The 17,500-nt window shown below is 41.9% G+C and overlaps 1 protein-coding gene and 1 long non-coding RNA gene across 2 annotated transcripts in view; both read left to right on the forward strand.

Moving 5' to 3' along the window:
- LOC135554509 (uncharacterized) overlaps positions 1 to 156 on the forward strand; it is a 5,011-nt gene extending 4,855 nt beyond the window's left edge. Inside the window, exon 4 of the long non-coding RNA XR_010457701.1 lies at positions 80 to 156. This is a non-coding gene — a long non-coding RNA (uncharacterized LOC135554509). The remainder of the gene's footprint in view (positions 1 to 79) is intronic.
- LOC135552230 (probable E3 ubiquitin-protein ligase HERC1) overlaps positions 154 to 17,500 on the forward strand; it is a 37,905-nt gene continuing 20,558 nt past the window's right edge. The window contains exons 1-6 of the mRNA XM_064983732.1: positions 154 to 183; positions 6,648 to 6,821; positions 7,064 to 7,157; positions 7,204 to 7,355; positions 13,996 to 14,061; positions 14,275 to 14,400. Of these exons, the coding sequence (XP_064839804.1) occupies positions 154 to 183; positions 6,648 to 6,821; positions 7,064 to 7,157; positions 7,204 to 7,355; positions 13,996 to 14,061; positions 14,275 to 14,400 (642 nt within the window). The remainder of the gene's footprint in view (positions 184 to 6,647; positions 6,822 to 7,063; positions 7,158 to 7,203; positions 7,356 to 13,995; positions 14,062 to 14,274; positions 14,401 to 17,500) is intronic.

Below are 17,500 nucleotides of genomic sequence, written 5' to 3' on the forward strand. Positions count from 1 at the left end.
CCTTTTCAATAACTGAATAATTCAACTGATAATCGTTAAACTTTTTAGAAAAAAAAACTAACAGGCCTCTCAATCCCAGACACATCTGCTTGCAGCAAAACTGCACCTGCCCCCACATGACTAGCATCCACCTGCAAGGTAAATGACAAATCCATGCGAGGAGCAGCCAGCCCCGGAGTTGAGGTAAGCAACCTCTTTACATCTTCAAAAGCGTGTTGACAACGAGTAGACCACACATAAACAGCCTTAGCTTTCAGCAGATCTGTCAAGGGAGCGACCACAGTGGAGAAGTTACTACAAAAACTAAGGTAATAGCCAATCATGCCCAAGAAACGCATTAGTTCCTTTTTAGTAGTTGGTGGTGGAAAAGCATCAATAGCCACCACTTTAGCCCGAACAGGACGCACTTCCCCCTGCCCAACCACTTTTCCAAGGTATGTAACGGTCGCCTGAGCAAACTCACATTTAGCCAGATTGATTGTGAGGCGACCCGCAGCCAGACGTTCGAACAAGGCTTGAATACGGGACAGATGTTCTTCCCAAGTATCTGCATATATCACTACATCGTCCAAATAAACAGCGCACCCGGTCAGACCGGCGACAACCCTGTTCATAAGTCGCTGAAAAGTGGCAGGTGCATTGCGCAAACCGAAACTCATAACCGAATACGAGTACAGACCAAAGGGTGTAATAAAGGCAGAGATTTCACGTGCCCTACTCGTCAGTGGCACCTGCCAATAGCCTTTTAACAGGTCAAATTTGCTCACAAACTTAGCTGCACCGACTTGATCAACACAGTCCTCCATTCGAGGAAGAGGAAATGAATCTGGCTTTGTGACACTATTTACCTTACGGTAGTCCGTACAAAATCGGTTTGTTCCATCCGGTTTACTGACCAAGATACAGGGAGAAGCCCAACTGGAGAAAGAAGGCTCTGCTATCTTACTCTCCAGCATGTACTTGACCTCAGCATCCAGACAACGTAGTTTCTCTGAAGAAACTCTATAGAACCGCTGACGAATGGGGTCAGCCCCTCCAATGTCAATATCATGTTCTATTAAGTTTGTACGTGTAGGTGTATCTGAAAATAAACCTGGAAAGCTCTGAATCAGACCAACCATCTCTTCACGCCCATCATCAGGTAGGTGAGTGAGAAGACTGTCTAAAATATCCAGTGTTTCTGAATTTTTTAATCTACCCTGCAATATACAATCGTCAGGACCAGGAACATCTTCCTCCTCATGCCCAGATCTAGCACGACAAGAACTCAAGGAAACAACTGTATCAGCCAAAAGAACAGGTTTACCGTGCTCTGTAGAATCCCACTGTTCAGTCTCAGAGGAACGTGCATAATAGGGTTTTAACAGATTTACATGGCACAGCTGGTGTGCTTTCCTCCGTTCTGGAGTGGCAACTAGATAATTTTGCTCAGTGTACTGGCGCACCACTGTATATGGACCTTGAAACTTAGCTTGTAAAGGAGAACCAACAATTGGCAGCAGAGCAAGAACCTGGTCACCTGGACTAAAGTGACGAGGCTCAGTTCGGCGATCAAATATGCCCTTCATCCTCTCCTGTGCAGATGATAACTTCTCTTTAGCCATTTCACCAGCGGCGTACAGCCGTCGCCGGAAATCACACACATACGATAATAGGGACTGAGGAGGCTCGGGAGACTTCCAGTCATCCTGGAGAACGGATAAAAGTCCACGCACCCTATGTCCAAACACAAGGTCATTTGGACTGAAACCTGTGCTCTCCTGTGAAACTTCCCTAGCAGCTAACAGTAACCAAGGCAACCCCTCCTCCCAATCCTTATCCATCTCAGTACAATAAGCTCTCAACAAAGACTTAAGAGTTTGATGGAAACGTTCCAGTGCTCCTTGACTTTGCGTGATAGGCGCTAGACAAATTGTGTTTAATATGGAGCTGTTGAAGAACCTGACTAAACAGATTAGAGGTGAAATTAGAGCCTTGATCACTCTGAATGACCTTAGGGATTCCAAACAATGAGAGAAACTGAGTTAAAGCTTTTAACACAGATTTAGTTGTGATAGATCGAAGAGGATAGGCAGCAGGAAACCTAGTGGTCTGACACATCACAGTGAACAGGTAACTGCTACCCTTTTAGAACGAGGCAGAGGACCCACACAGTCAATAATCAGATACTCAAAAGGTTGGCTAAGTACAGGAATAGGAAACAATGGAACTGGTTTAATAGCTTGATTAGGCTTACCAGTTAATTGACAGGTGTGACAAGTTTTGATAAAATCAGAAACATCCCTCTTTAATCTAGGCCAAAAGAAATGTCTTAATATGCGATTGTAGGTTTTCCTCACCCCCATATGTCCAGCAACGTCGCTGTGAGAAGTTTCCAACACCAACTCACGAAGCTTAACTGGTACAACAACCTGACTAATTGCCTCCCCTAGAAAACAACTATCATGAGACACCCACTTTCTCATCAGGACATCCTCTTGGAGAAAATAGCCATGGGCGACATCTCCCAACTGTTCCACAGGCACAATTTGGTCACGCAACTCTTCTAGCGTGGGGTCATTCCGTTGTGCATTGATTAGATCTGAGCGGGTTACAGATAACGGGATAACAGGGAAAACAGTGACATACTTTGTATTATTATCATTAGTCGGAGCAGTGACCAGTTCGCCACGACCCATAGAACGTGTCACTGCACATGCAGAGAACACCTCTGGGAAACTCTGTACACTCTCATCAGGAATCCCAACAAATGACGGCTTAGTGGAAACCACTAGAGATGGAAACACGACAGGCCATACACGCTCACCAGCCAAGTTATTCCCAAGGATCACGTCGATACCCTCAATAGGCAACGAAGGACGCACCCCCATAACAACTTCACCCTTCACCAGCCCACAATCCAACATCAGTTTATGCAATGGAACTGACAGAGTGTTCAAACCTATTCCCCTAATTAGAACACTATTCCCTGAATCAGTCTCAGCAGAAAAGGGTAACACAGACTCCAACACAAATGATTCAGAGGCTCCTGTGTCTCTCAGGATCTTCACTGCCACTAGGTCTTTACTTCCTAACATAGACACAAAACCTTCCGTAATGAAAGGTAAATAGTCTGGATCAATATGGACTTTCACATTCTCTTGGGCCTGAGGAAATGAGTCATGGGTGAACTGATGTGGAACAGGTGCAGCTAACGCGGTAGGCTTAGATTTAGCGTAAGCACCCTTTGCCTTGAGAAGTGGACATTCGTTTTTCCAATGACCTGAACCTTGACAGTAGTGACACTCCTGCCCAAAGTCAGCTTTACCATGGGAGTCAGGCTCAACCCGAGTTGGATAGAACTCTGCCCGTGAACCAAAGTATCTCGGTGAGCGAAGCCCAAATCTATCCGAACGCCCCCACTCTTTCCGAATACGGGGCTCTGCAAAGACACTTTTGTGAGTCAACACATACTCGTCCGCCAAAACCGCAGCTTCAGCAACATTCTTTACTTTCTGTTCGTTAATATACGTGGCAATACGATCAGGAATTGTGTCTTTAAATTGCTCTAACATAATCAGATCACACAGCCCTTGAAAGTCACAACTGCAGAGGCGGAACACCAGCGATTAAACTGTAAAGATAATTGTCGCGCAAACTCAACATGAGTCTGCTTATCATCCCTTTTTAAAGTCCTAAATCGTTGGCGGTAAGCCTCAGGGACCAATTCATAAATCTGTAACACAGCTGTTTTAACTTTATCATAACTGGCACTGTCATGTACACTAAGAGCTGAATATGCTTCCTGCGCCTTACCAGTCAGCACACACTGCAACATTAAAGTGCGGTCAGAATCAGGCCAACTCCTAGCGTCAGCAACCCGCTCAAACAACGAAAAGAATGTCTCGGGGTCCCTTTCATTAAACTGAGGCAATAACCGTAAGTTCCCAACAATATCAAATGTCTCTGGGGCACGACCAAAAACGGAACTACCCCTAGGTAAATCTGGGTCACCTTCCCAAAACAAACTCTCCCCTGAGATCTTTCCTTCCCTAACCAACTCTATACGTTCTTGTTGCAACTTGAGCTTTGCACGCTCCATATCTTGTTTAAATGCCAATTCCTTTTCATATTTTATACGATCATGCTCTAGCTTCTCACGATCATGCTGCCGATCATGCTCTCTCTTCTCACGATCATGCTCCAGCTGTAACAGAAGCAGTTCTTTCTGCTGTTCAAAAAAAGGCTACTAGGACTAACCGATGGAATGGCCATTGTAACATTACTGGGAGACGACCAATCCTCAGCAGAGGCTGGCCCAGTGGTAACTTTAAGAATACCACTCTCCATCAGATTGGCCTTCAATATCAACCTAATAGAATTTTTTAGACGTTTATCACTAATCTCAACCTTGTAGTGTTCCGCGACCTTCAACAGCTGTTCTTTAGTACCTAAATCTAACAATCCCTCCGATGGAGAGCGAATGAACTCATCTACATAAGACGCCATGACGCTCTTCCCTTCTGCTGAGCAAACCACACTACAACCCGAGAATTGACAATCACCCTGAGCACCACAGAAGAGAGATGAGATATGGAGCTTCCCCAAAACCTACAATAACTCAACCCTAGTCTTCGTGCAGATTTGCGGTGGGAATTTACGCACTGTAGCCCGCTGGCAAGGAAAACTCCCCAGCATGCTGGTAAATTCCACCAAGCCACGGATGTGCCCCGAGACAACTGCTCAGTCCACAGACACCACACAAAAATAACAAACATTAACCATGCCCAACATATTCCAAAAAATGAAACACGTCGCTAAACCTATCAGGGGAAAAGGCTATAGCTCCAGGTAGCAAGTTCCACTACCCTACCCAAATCTCCCACTGAGGTACACAGCCGATTACTCACCTCAGACTGACGTCCCAACAGAAAGTAGAACAAGAGTTCAGGCTAAGCAGGGCCTGGAAACTAACCATTATACTCTCTCCAACACAGCACGCAAACAAAATAACAAAGGCAACCAATACTGGGCCTATCACACGCAAACAAAATATGCAAACCAAACACGTAACTCCACGGCCTCCCAAACCAATAGTTCAAAAGATCCCGGACGAGTCCCCACTTGTCACGAACCGGCTCAAAGCCCGTAACAAAGGGAGACAACGTGGAGATAAGGAGTAGCAATATATATATATTTATTAAATAAGTAACTAAGTATAATATACAATGGTGTGTGTAATCAGTAATCAGCAGTGTAAGTGAGTGTTTTGCATGCATGAATGTGATAATGCAGGTTGTTGAAAGGTGCCAAAGCAAATAAACAAAAGACCACCAAGAACCACAACACAATCTACAATGGTGTCTGCATGGAGAGAGTCTCCTCCATGAATGTAGAGGAGGTCTATTTATCCTGGGACACACCTGGCCCAGGTGTTTCCCATGTAGCTGACGACCCTCCCCAACTCCGCCCACCGGCATCCTAATAAGGAAACAAGAACAAACAGAATACAGCAGACGGAGTGGGAGGGGGTCACAATGGACTGACTCAACTCTGACTAAAGGATACTACAGTATGGACTGACTCAACTCTGACTAGAGGATACTACAGTATGGACTGACTCAACTCTGACTAAAGGATACTACAGTATGGACTGACTCAACTCTGACTAGAGGATACTACAGTATGGACTGACTCAACTCTGACTAAAGGATACTACAGTATGGACTGACTCAACTCTGACTAAAGGATACTACAGTATGGACTGACTCAACTCTGACTAGAGGATACTACAGTATGGACTGACTAAAGGATACTACAGTATGGACTGACTCAACTCTGACTAGAGGATACTACAGTATAGACTGACTCAACTCTGACTAAAGGATACTACAGTATGGACTGACTCAACTCTGACTAAAGGATACTACAGTATGGACTGACTAAAGGATACTACAGTATGGACTGACTCAACTCTGACTAAAGGATACTACAGTATGGACTGACTCAACTCTGACTAGAGGATACTACAGTATGGACTGACTAAAGGATACTACAGTATGGACTGACTCAACTCTGACTAGAGGATACTACAGTATAGACTGACTCAACTCTGACTAAAGGATACTACAGTATGGACTGACTCAACTCTGACTAAAGGATACTACAGTATGGACTGACTCAACTCTGACTAAAGGATACTACAGTATGGACTGACTCAACTCTGACTAAAGGATACTACAGTATGGACTGACTCAACTCTGACTAAAGGATACTACAGTATGGACTGACTCAACTCTGACTAGAGGATACTACAGTATGGACTGACTAAAGGATACTACAGTATGGACTGACTCAACTCTGACTAAAGGATACTACAGTATGGACTGACTCAACTCTGACTAGAGGATACTACAGTATGGACTGACTCAACTCTGACTAAAGAATACTACAGTATGGACTGACTCAACTCTGACTAAAGGATACTACAGTATGGACTGACTAAAGGATACTACAGTATGGACTGACTCAACTCTGACTAAACGATACTACAGTATGGACTGACTCAACTCTGACTAGAGGATACTACAGTACAGTTTAAATGGGCTTCTTGTATGTATTTGACTCTTGTCCGACTCTCCTGATTCTGTTGTTGTCTTTGTCCTCAGGACGTGTTGGTGGTGAACTGCTCGACAGACTTCATGTCCTCTCACCAGGTGCTCGCCACCTGCCGGACGGCGCTGAAGAAGCAGGGGGTTGTGGGATTGAACATGGCTCCCTGCATGAGAGCCTTCCTGGAGAGGCTGCCTGTTATGCTGCAGGAGCAGTACTCATACGAGAAGGTAGTTGGTGTGTGTGTGTGTGTGTGTGTGCGTGCGTGCGTGCGTGTGTGTGTGCGCGTGCCTGCGTGTGTGTTATTTGTAAGTAAATGACAGCCCAGTTTCATTCCAAGGTAATCGATCATAACTGTCTAAAATCCTTCCTACTTCCTTTTTTAATCGTAGTTGTTTTCACCGTAGTCGGTTACCATAACATATGTTATAACACCCACGTCTAAATGTGTACTTCCTGTTTGGTCCTCCAGCCCCACGTAGTGTGTGGAGAACAGCTGGTCCACAGCCCCTACATGCAGTGCCTGGCCTCCCTGGCCGTGGGGTTACACCTGGATCAGCTCCTGTGTTCCCCTCCCGTCCCCCCACCTCCGCCTCTGTCCCCTGGAACCAGCCACCTGGTCACCCGGCGAGTGGGCGTGGCTAGACTGCTTCTCCACCACTGTGAAGGCAGCGGAGGCCCTGGCTCGGGGCAACACGTTCCCAGAGGCCTTTGCTGTTCCCGACCTGGAGCCTGTACCCAAGGAGGAGATGGTCCTTCTCATGGTGAGCTTTCTACAGAAGACAATGAACCTCTATTGCTCTGACAGAGTGGATCTTTAAAAGTACAACTGAACTGTGGAACCAACTTCTCTGCTTGAAAACGCCTTATATAACATAATATAATGCCTAATATATAACAACCATATTAGTCAAAACCAAAAATGTCCGAAAAAGTGTAAGTAGGTTTATTTTTGGTCCGTAAAGTCAGTATTTTTTCCAAAAACAAGAGTTCTGTAAATTTGAGTACAAGAGTTGGTCAGGACTTGAGGGTTGGGTTTTGATTTCCACAATGCCCACTTTGTACAATAATGCTGGATTAACTAACAGGTGAGGTGATTGCGTTCTGTCCAATCGTAGTGCAGAACAGACAGACCTGCACCCGCATCAGGTTTACACAAGGAAACACGGCGCGCGTTTTATTTTAACTTAAGAAATACTGCACCAAATACTATAGACAGATATAAAATGCACGACTAAAATCTCCTCTGCAAACCCCCCGTCTAAATTAATGACAGATATTTTTATTTAACTAGGCAAGTCAGGTAAGAACAAATTCTTATTTTCAATGACGGCCTAGGAACAGTGGGTTAACTGCCTGTTCAGGGGCAGAATGACAGATTTGTACCTTGTCAGCTTTGGGACTTGAACTTGCAACCTTCCGGTTACTAGTCCAATGCTCTAACCACTAGGCTACCCTGCCGCCCCGTATCTTGAGTTATCTTTGATTAAGTTCTTTGACTATTTTGAGGAAGTGTTACTGTCTTTGTTCCTCTGGCGTCTCATGGGGGAAACAGCAGGAACTGCCACATACAACAAGTGAAGACTGAAATCTCCCTTTTTCTTAATGAGCAACAGAAAAACACATGCGGAATCAGGGGCATTCAATCGCTCTCTAAGATATAACCAACATTTGGACTAGAAGCTGACTTGTCTCTCTAAGATATAACCAACATTTGGGCTAGAAGCTGACTTGTCTCTCTAAGATATAACCAACATTTGGGCTAGAAGCTGACTTGTCTCTCTAAGATATAACCAACATTTGGGCTAGAAGCTGACTTTCTCTCTAAGATATAACCAACATTTGGTCTAGAAGCTGACTTGTCTCTCTAAGATATAACCAACATTTGGTCTAGAAGCTGACTTGTCTCTCTAAGATATAACCAACATTTGGTCTAGAAGCTGACTTGTCTCTCTAAGATATAACCAACATTTGGTCTAGAAGCTGACTTGTCTCTCTAAGATATAACCAACATTTGGACTAGAAGCGGACTTGTCTCTCTAAGATATAACCAACATTTGGTCTAGAAGCTGACTTGTCTCTCTAAGATATAACCAACATTTGGTCTAGAAGCTGACTTGTCTCTCTAAGATATAACCAACATTTGGTCTAGAAGCTGACTTGTCTCTCTAAGATATAACCAACATTTGGACTAGAAGCTGACTTGTCTCTCTAAGATATAACCAACATTTGGGCTAGAAGCTGACTTGTCTCTCTAAGATATAACCAACATTTGGTCTAGAAGCTGACTTGTCTCTCTAAGATATAACCAACATTTGGACTAGAAGCTGACTTGTCTCTCTAAGATATAACCAACATTTGGTCTAGAAGCTGACTTGTCTCTCTAAGTTATAACCAATATTTGGACTAGAAGCTGACTTGTCTCTAAGATATAACCAACATTTGGTCTAGAAGCTGACTTGTCTCTAAGATATAACCAACATTTGGTCTAGAAGCTGACTTGTCTCTAAGATATAACCAATATTTGGTCTAGAAGCTGACTTGTCTCTCTAAGATATAACCAACATTTGGGCTAGAAGCTGACTTGTCTCTCTAAGATATAACCAACATTTGGACTAGAAGCTGACTTGTCTCTCTAAGATATAACCAACATTTGGTCTAGAAGCTGACTTTTCTCTCTAAGATATAACCAATATTTGGGCTAGAAGCTGACTTGTCTCTAAGATATAACCAATATTTGGTCTAGAAGCTGACTTGTCTCTCTAAGATATAACCAACATTTGGGCTAGAAGCTGACTTGTCTCTCAAAGATATAACCAACATTTGGACTAGAAGCTGACTTGTCTCTCTAAGATATAACCAACATTTGGGCTAGAAGCTGACTTGTCTCTCTAAGATATAACCAACATTTGGTCTAGAAGCTGACTTGTCTCTCTAAGATATAACCAATATTTGGACTAGAAGCTGACTTGTCTCTAAGATATAACCAACATTTGGTCTAGAAGCTGACTTGTCTCTCTAAGATATAACCAACATTTGGTCTAGAAGCTGACTTGTCTCTCTAAGATATAACCAATATTTGGTCTAGAAGCTGACTTGTCTCTCTAAGATATAACCAACATTTGGGCTAGAAGCTGACTTGTCTCTCTAAGATATAACCAACATTTGGACTAGAAGCTGACTTGTCTCTCTAAGATATAACCAACATTTGGTCTAGAAGCTGACTTGTCTCTCTAAGATATAACCAATATTTGGGCTAGAAGCTGACTTGTCTCTCTAAGATATAACCAATATTTGGTCTAGAAGCTGACTTGTCTCTCTAAGATATAACCAACATTTGGGCTAGAAGCTGACTTGTCTCTCTAAGATATAACCAACATTTGGACTAGAAGCTGACTTGTCTCTCTAAGATATAACCAACATTTGGTCTAGAAGCTGACTTGTCTCTCTAAGATATAACCAATATTTGGTCTAGAAGCTGACTTGTCTCTCTAAGATATAACCAACATTTGGGCTAGAAGCTGACTTGTCTCTCAAAGATATAACCAACATTTGGTCTAGAAGCTGACTTGTCTCTCTAAGATATAACCAATATTTGGTCTAGAAGCTGACTTGTCTCTCTAAGATATAACCAACATTTGGGCTAGAAGCTGACTTGTCTCTCTAAGATATAACCGACATTTGGGCTAGAAGCTGACTTGTCTCTAAGATATAACCAACATTTGGTCTAGAAGCTGACTTGTCTCTCTAAGATATAACCAACATTTGGACTAGAAGCGGACTTGTCTCTCTAAGATATAACCAACATTTGGTCTAGAAGCTGACTTGTCTCTCTAAGATATAACCAACATTTGGTCTAGAAGCTGACTTGTCTCTCTAAGATATAACCAACATTTGGTCTAGAAGCTGACTTGTCTCTCTAAGATATAACCAACATTTGGACTAGAAGCTGACTTGTCTCTCTAAGATATAACCAACATTTGGGCTAGAAGCTGACTTGTCTCTCTAAGATATAACCAACATTTGGTCTAGAAGCTGACTTGTCTCTCTAAGATATAACCAACATTTGGACTAGAAGCTGACTTGTCTCTAAGATATAACCAACATTTGGTCTAGAAGCTGACTTGTCTCTCTAAGTTATAACCAATATTTGGACTAGAAGCTGACTTGTCTCTAAGATATAACCAACATTTGGTCTAGAAGCTGACTTGTCTCTCTAAGATATAACCAACATTTGGTCTAGAAGCTGACTTGTCTCTCTAAGATATAACCAATATTTGGTCTAGAAGCTGACTTGTCTCTCTAAGATATAACCAACATTTGGGCTAGAAGCTGACTTGTCTCTCTAAGATATAACCAACATTTGGACTAGAAGCTGACTTGTCTCTCTAAGATATAACCAACATTTGGTCTAGAAGCTGACTTTTCTCTCTAAGATATAACCAATATTTGGGCTAGAAGCTGACTTGTCTCTCTAAGATATAACCAATATTTGGTCTAGAAGCTGACTTGTCTCTCTAAGATATAACCAACATTTGGGCTAGAAGCTGACTTGTCTCTCAAAGATATAACCAACATTTGGACTAGAAGCTGACTTGTCTCTCTAAGATATAACCAACATTTGGGCTAGAAGCTGACTTGTCTCTCTAAGATATAACCAACATTTGGTCTAGAAGCTGACTTGTCTCTCTAAGATATAACCAATATTTGGACTAGAAGCTGACTTGTCTCTAAGATATAACCAACATTTGGTCTAGAAGCTGACTTGTCTCTCTAAGATATAACCAACATTTGGTCTAGAAGCTGACTTGTCTCTCTAAGATATAACCAATATTTGGTCTAGAAGCTGACTTGTCTCTCTAAGATATAACCAACATTTGGGCTAGAAGCTGACTTGTCTCTCTAAGATATAACCAACATTTGGACTAGAAGCTGACTTGTCTCTCTAAGATATAACCAACATTTGGTCTAGAAGCTGACTTGTCTCTCTAAGATATAACCAATATTTGGGCTAGAAGCTGACTTGTCTCTCTAAGATATAACCAATATTTGGTCTAGAAGCTGACTTGTCTCTCTAAGATATAACCAACATTTGGGCTAGAAGCTGACTTGTCTCTCTAAGATATAACCAACATTTGGTCTAGAAGCTGACTTGTCTCTCTAAGATATAACCAATATTTGGACTAGAAGCTGACTTGTCTCTCTAAGATATAACCAACATTTGGTCTAGAAGCTGACTTGTCTCTCTAAGATATAACCAACATTTGGTCTAGAAGCTGACTTGTCTCTCTAAGATATAACCAACATTTGGTCTAGAAGCTGACTTGTCTCTCTAAGATATAACCAATATTTGGTCTAGAAGCTGACTTGTCTCTCTAAGATATAACCAACATTTGGACTAGAAGCTGACTTGTCTCTCTAAGATATAACCAACATTTGGACTAGAAGCTGACTTGTCTCTCTAAGATATAACCAACATTTGGACTAGAAGCTGACTTGTCTCTCTAAGATATAACCAACATTTGGGCTAGAAGCTGACTTGTCTCTCTAAGATATAACCAACATTTGGGCTAGAAGTGGTTGTGTGGTTCTGGTATAGATTAAAACTCTCTCTGTACAGGACAACAGTACATGTGGTTCTGGTATAGATTAAAACTCTCTTTGTACAGGACAACATTACATGTGGTTCTGGTATAGATTAAAACTCTCTTTGTACAGGACAACAGTACATGTGGTTCTGGTATAGATTAAAACTCTCTCTATACAGGACAACAGTACATGTGGTTCTGGTATGGATTAAAACTCTCTCTATACAGGACAACAGTACATGGGGTTCTGGTATGGATTAAAACTCTCTCTATACAGGACAACAGTACATGTGGTTCTGGTATAGATTAAAACTCTCTATACAGGACAACAGTACATGGGGTTCTGGTATAGATTAAAACTCTCTCTATAGAGGACAACAGTACATGTGGTTCTGGTATAGATTAAAACTCTCTTTGTACAGGACAACAGTACATGTGGTTCTGGTATAGATTAAAACTCTCTCTATACAGGACAACAGTACATGGGGTTCTGGTATGGATTAAAACTCTCTCTATACAGGACAACAGTACATGTGGTTCTGGTATAGATTAAAACTCTCTTGTCCCTACAGGACAACAGTACATGTGGTTCTGGTATGGATTAAAACTCTCTATACAGGACAACAGTACATGTGGTTCTGGTATAGATTAAAACTCTCTCTATACAGGACAACAGTACATGTGGTTCTGGTATGGATTAAAACTCTCTGTACAGAACAACAGTACATGTGGTTCTGGTATAGATTAAAACTCTCTCTGTACAGGACAACAGTACATGTGGGTCTGGTATGGATTAAAACTCTCTCTGTACAGGACAACATTACATGTGGTTCTGGTATGGATTAAAACTCTCTCTATACAGGACAACAGTACATGTGGTTCTGGTATGGATTAAAACTCTCTCTATACAGGACAACAGTACATGTGGTTCTGGTATGGATTAAAACTCTCTCTATACAGGACAACAGTACATGTGGTTCTGGTATAGATTAAAACTCTCTATACAGGACAACAGTACATGTGGTTCTGGTATGGATTAAAACTCTCTCTGTACAGAACAACAGTACATGTGGTTCTGGTATGGATTAAAACTCTCTCTATACAGGACAACAGTACATGTGGTTCTGGTATAGATTAAAACTCACTCTATAGAGGACAACAGTACATGTGGTTCTGGTATAGATTAAAACTCTCTCTGTACATGACAACAGTACATGTGGTTCTGGTATAGATTAAAACTCTCTATAGAGGACAACAGTACATGTGGTTCTGGTATAGATTAAAACTCTCTGTACAGGACAACAGTACATGTGGTTCTGGTATAGATTAAAACTCTCTTGTCCCTACAGGACAACAGTACATGTGGTTCTGGTATGGATTACAACTCTCTCTATACAGGACAACAGTACATGTGGTTCTGGTATGGATTAAAACTCTCTCTATACAGGACAACAGTACATGTGGTTCTGGTATGGATTAAAACTCTCTCTATACTCTCTCTACTCTCTCTATACAGGACAACAGTACATGTGGTTCTGGTATGGATTAAAACTCTCTCTATACAGGACAACAGTACATGTGGTTCTGGTATGGATTAAAACTCTCTCTATACAGGACAACAGTACATGTGGTTCTGGTATGGATTAAAACTCTCTCTATACAGGACAACAGTACATGTGGTTCTGGTATGGATTAAAACTCTCTCTCTACAGGACAACTGTACATGTGGTTCTGGTATAGATTAAAACTCTCTTGTCCCTACAGGACAACAGTACATGTGGTTCTGGTATGGATTAAAACTCTCTTGTCTGTACAGGACAACAGTACATGGGGTTCTGGTATGGATGAACAAATCATGTCTTGGGCCACCTCCAGACCTGAGGTAAGATGTCTTCAGTGTTTTCTCGTTTGTTTCAGGTCTCTAGAACAGATCTATTACATGTTGGACACTTCATTTCTTTGTCATTCAGGCACTTTGAAGAGACACGTTGAATTGAAATGTGATAATCCCAGTTGTCGTCCTGTTGTAAAGGTAGATGTTGAATGGCCCCTGTTGTGACAGACCATGATCTCTCTGTGTTTCTGTTGTCTCCAGGACTGGCACCTGGGAGGGAAGTGTGATGTGTTTCTGTGGGGAGCTGGTCGACACGGACAGCTGGCAGAGGCTGGCAGAAACATCCTGGTGCCCACCAACGCACCCTCCTTCTCACAGGCACAACAGGTAGACAGACACGATCAATCAATCAAATGTATTTATAAAGCCCTTCGTACATCAGCTGATATCTCAAAGTGCTGTACAGAAACACAGCCTAAAACCCCCAAACAGCAAAGCAATGGAGGTGTAGAAGCACGGTGGCTAGGAAAACTCCCTAGAAAGGCCAAAACCTAGTAAGAAACCTAGAGAGGAACCAGTTGGCTTTTCATAGCCAATCATTGAGAGTATCTCTACCGCTCCTGCTGTCTCTAGAGAGTTGAAGACAGCAGGTCTGGGACAGGTAGCACGTCCGGTGAACAGGTCAGGGTTCCACGGCCAGGTGAACTGGTCAGGTGTTCTCTGTTTGTCATGTTGTGAACAGAACTCTTCTCTGCCTTCTTCTCTCTCAATTCAATTCAATCCAAGGGCTTTATTGGCATGGGAAACATGTGTTAACATTGCCAAAGCAAGTAAGGTAGATAATATTTAAGGTGAAATAAACAATAAAAATTAACAGTAGACATCACACATACAGAAGTTTCAAAACAATAAAGACATTACAAATGTCATATTATATATATATACAGTGTTTTTACAATGTGCAAATGGTAAAGGACACAAGATAAAATAAATAAGCATAGATATGTGTTGTATTTACAATGGTGCGTGTTCTTCACTGGTTGCCCTTTTCTCGTGGCAACAGGTCACAAATCTTGCTGCTCTGATGGCACACTGTGGAATTTCACCCAGTAGATATGGGAGTTTTTCAAAATTGGATTTGTTTTCGAATTCTTTGTGGATCTGTGTAATCTGAGGGAAATATGTCTCTCTAATATGGTCATACATTGGGCAGGAGGTTAGGAAGTGCAGCTCAGTTTCCACCTCATTTTGTGGGCAGTGAGCACATAGCCTGTCTTCCCTTGAGAGCCATGTCTGCCTACGGCGGCCTTTCTCAATAGCAAGGCTATGCTCGCTGAGTCTGTACATAGTCAAAGCTTTCCTTAATTTTGGGTCAGTCACAGTGGTCAGGTATTCTGCCGCTGTGTACTCTCTGTGTAGGGCCAAATAGCATTCTAGTTTGCTCTGTTTTTTTGTTAATTCTTTCCAATGTGTCAAGTAATTATCTTTTTGTTTTCTCATGATTTGGTTGGGTCTAATTGTGCTGCTGTCATGGGGCTCTGTAGGGTGTGTTTGTGAACAGAGCCCCAGGACCAGCTTGCTTAGGGGACACTTCTCCAGGTTCATCTCTCTGTAGGTGATGGCTTTGTTGTGGAAGGTTTGGGAATCGCTTCCTTTTAGGTGGTTATAGAATTTAACAGCTCTTTTCTGGATTTTGATAATTAGTGGGTATCGGCCTAATTCTGCTCTGCATGCATTATTTGGTGTTCTACGTTGTACACGGAGGATATTTTTGCAGAATTCTGCGTGCAGAGTCTCAATTTGGTGTTTGTCCCATTTTGTGAAGTCTTGGTTGGTGAGCGGACCCCAGACCTCACAACCATAAAGGGCAATGGGCTCTATGACTGATTCAAGTATTTTTAGCCAAATCCTAATTGGTATGTTGAAATTTATGTTCCTTTTGATGGCATAGAATGCCCTTCTTGCCTTGTCTCTCAGATCGTTCACAGCTTTGTGGAAGTTACCTGTGGCGCTGATGTTTAGGCCAAGGTATGTATAGTTTTTTGTGTGCTCTAGGGCAACAGAGTCTAGATGGAATTTGTATTTGTGGTCCTGGTGACTGGACCTTTTTTGGAACACCATTATTTTGGTCTTACTGAGATTTACTGTCAGGGCCCAGGTCTGACAGAATCTGTGCATAAGATCTAGGTGCTGCTGTAGGCCCTCCTTGGTTGGTGACAGAAGCACCAGATCATCAGCAAACAGCAGACATTTGACTTCAGATTCTAGTAGGGTGAGGCCGGGTGCTGCAGACTTTTCTAGTGCCCGCACCAACTCGTTGATATATATGTTAAAGAGGGTGGGGCTTAAGCTGCATCCCTGTCTCATCCCACGATCCTGTGTGAAGAAATGTGTGTGTTTTTTGCCAATTTTAACCGCACACTTGTTGTTTGTGTACATGGATTTTATGATGTTGTATGTTTTACCCCCAACACCAGTTTCCATCTGTTTGTATAGCAGACCCTCATGCCAAATTGAGTCGGAGGCTTTTTTGAAATCAACAAAGCATGAGAAGACTTTGCCTTTGTTTTGGTTTGTTTGGTTGTCAATTAGGGTGTGCAGGGTGAATACATGGTCTGTTGTACGGTAATTTGGTAAAAAGCCAATTTGACATTTGCTCAGTACATTGTTTTCATTGAGGAAGTGTACGAGTCTGCTGTTAATGATAATGCAGAGGATTTTCCCAAGGTTACTGTTGACGCATATTCCACGGTAGTTATTGGGGTCAAATTTGTCTCCATTTTTGTGGATTGGGGTGATCAGTCCTTGGTTCCAAATATTGGGGAAGATGCCAGAGCTAAGGATGATGTTAAAGAGTTTTAGTATAGCCAATTGGAATTTGTTGTCTGTATATTTGATCATTTCATTGAGGATACCATCAACACCACAGGCCTTTTTGGGTTTGAGGGTTTTTATTTTGTCCTGTAACTCATTCAATGTTATTGGAGAATCCAGTGGGTTCTGGTAGTCTTTAATAGTTGATTCTAAGATCTGTATTTGATCATGTATATGTTTTTGCTCTTTATTCTTTGTTATAGAGCCAAAAAGATTGGAGAAGTGGTTTACCCATACATCTCCATTTTGGATAGATAATTCTTCGTGTTGTTGTTTGTTTAGTGTTTTCCAATTTTCCCAGAAGTGGTTAGAGTCTATGGATTCTTCAATTACATTGAGCTGATTTCTGACATGCTGTTCCTTCTTTTCCGTAGTGTATTTCTGTATTGTTTTAGTGATTCACCATAGTGAAGGCGTAGACTCAGGTTTTCCGGGTCTCTATGTTTTTGGTTGGACAGGTTTCTCAATTTCTTTCTTAGAATTTTGCATTCTTCATCAAACCATTTGTCATTGTTGTTAATTTTCTTCGGTTTTCTATTTGAGATTTTTAGATTTGATAGGGAAGCTGAGAGGTCAAATATACTGTTAAGATTTTCTACTGCCAAGTTTACAG

The sequence above is a fragment of the Oncorhynchus masou genome, chromosome 2, assembly GCF_036934945.1.
Source record: "Oncorhynchus masou masou isolate Uvic2021 chromosome 2, UVic_Omas_1.1, whole genome shotgun sequence".
Taxonomy (NCBI): Eukaryota; Metazoa; Chordata; class Actinopteri; order Salmoniformes; family Salmonidae; genus Oncorhynchus; species Oncorhynchus masou.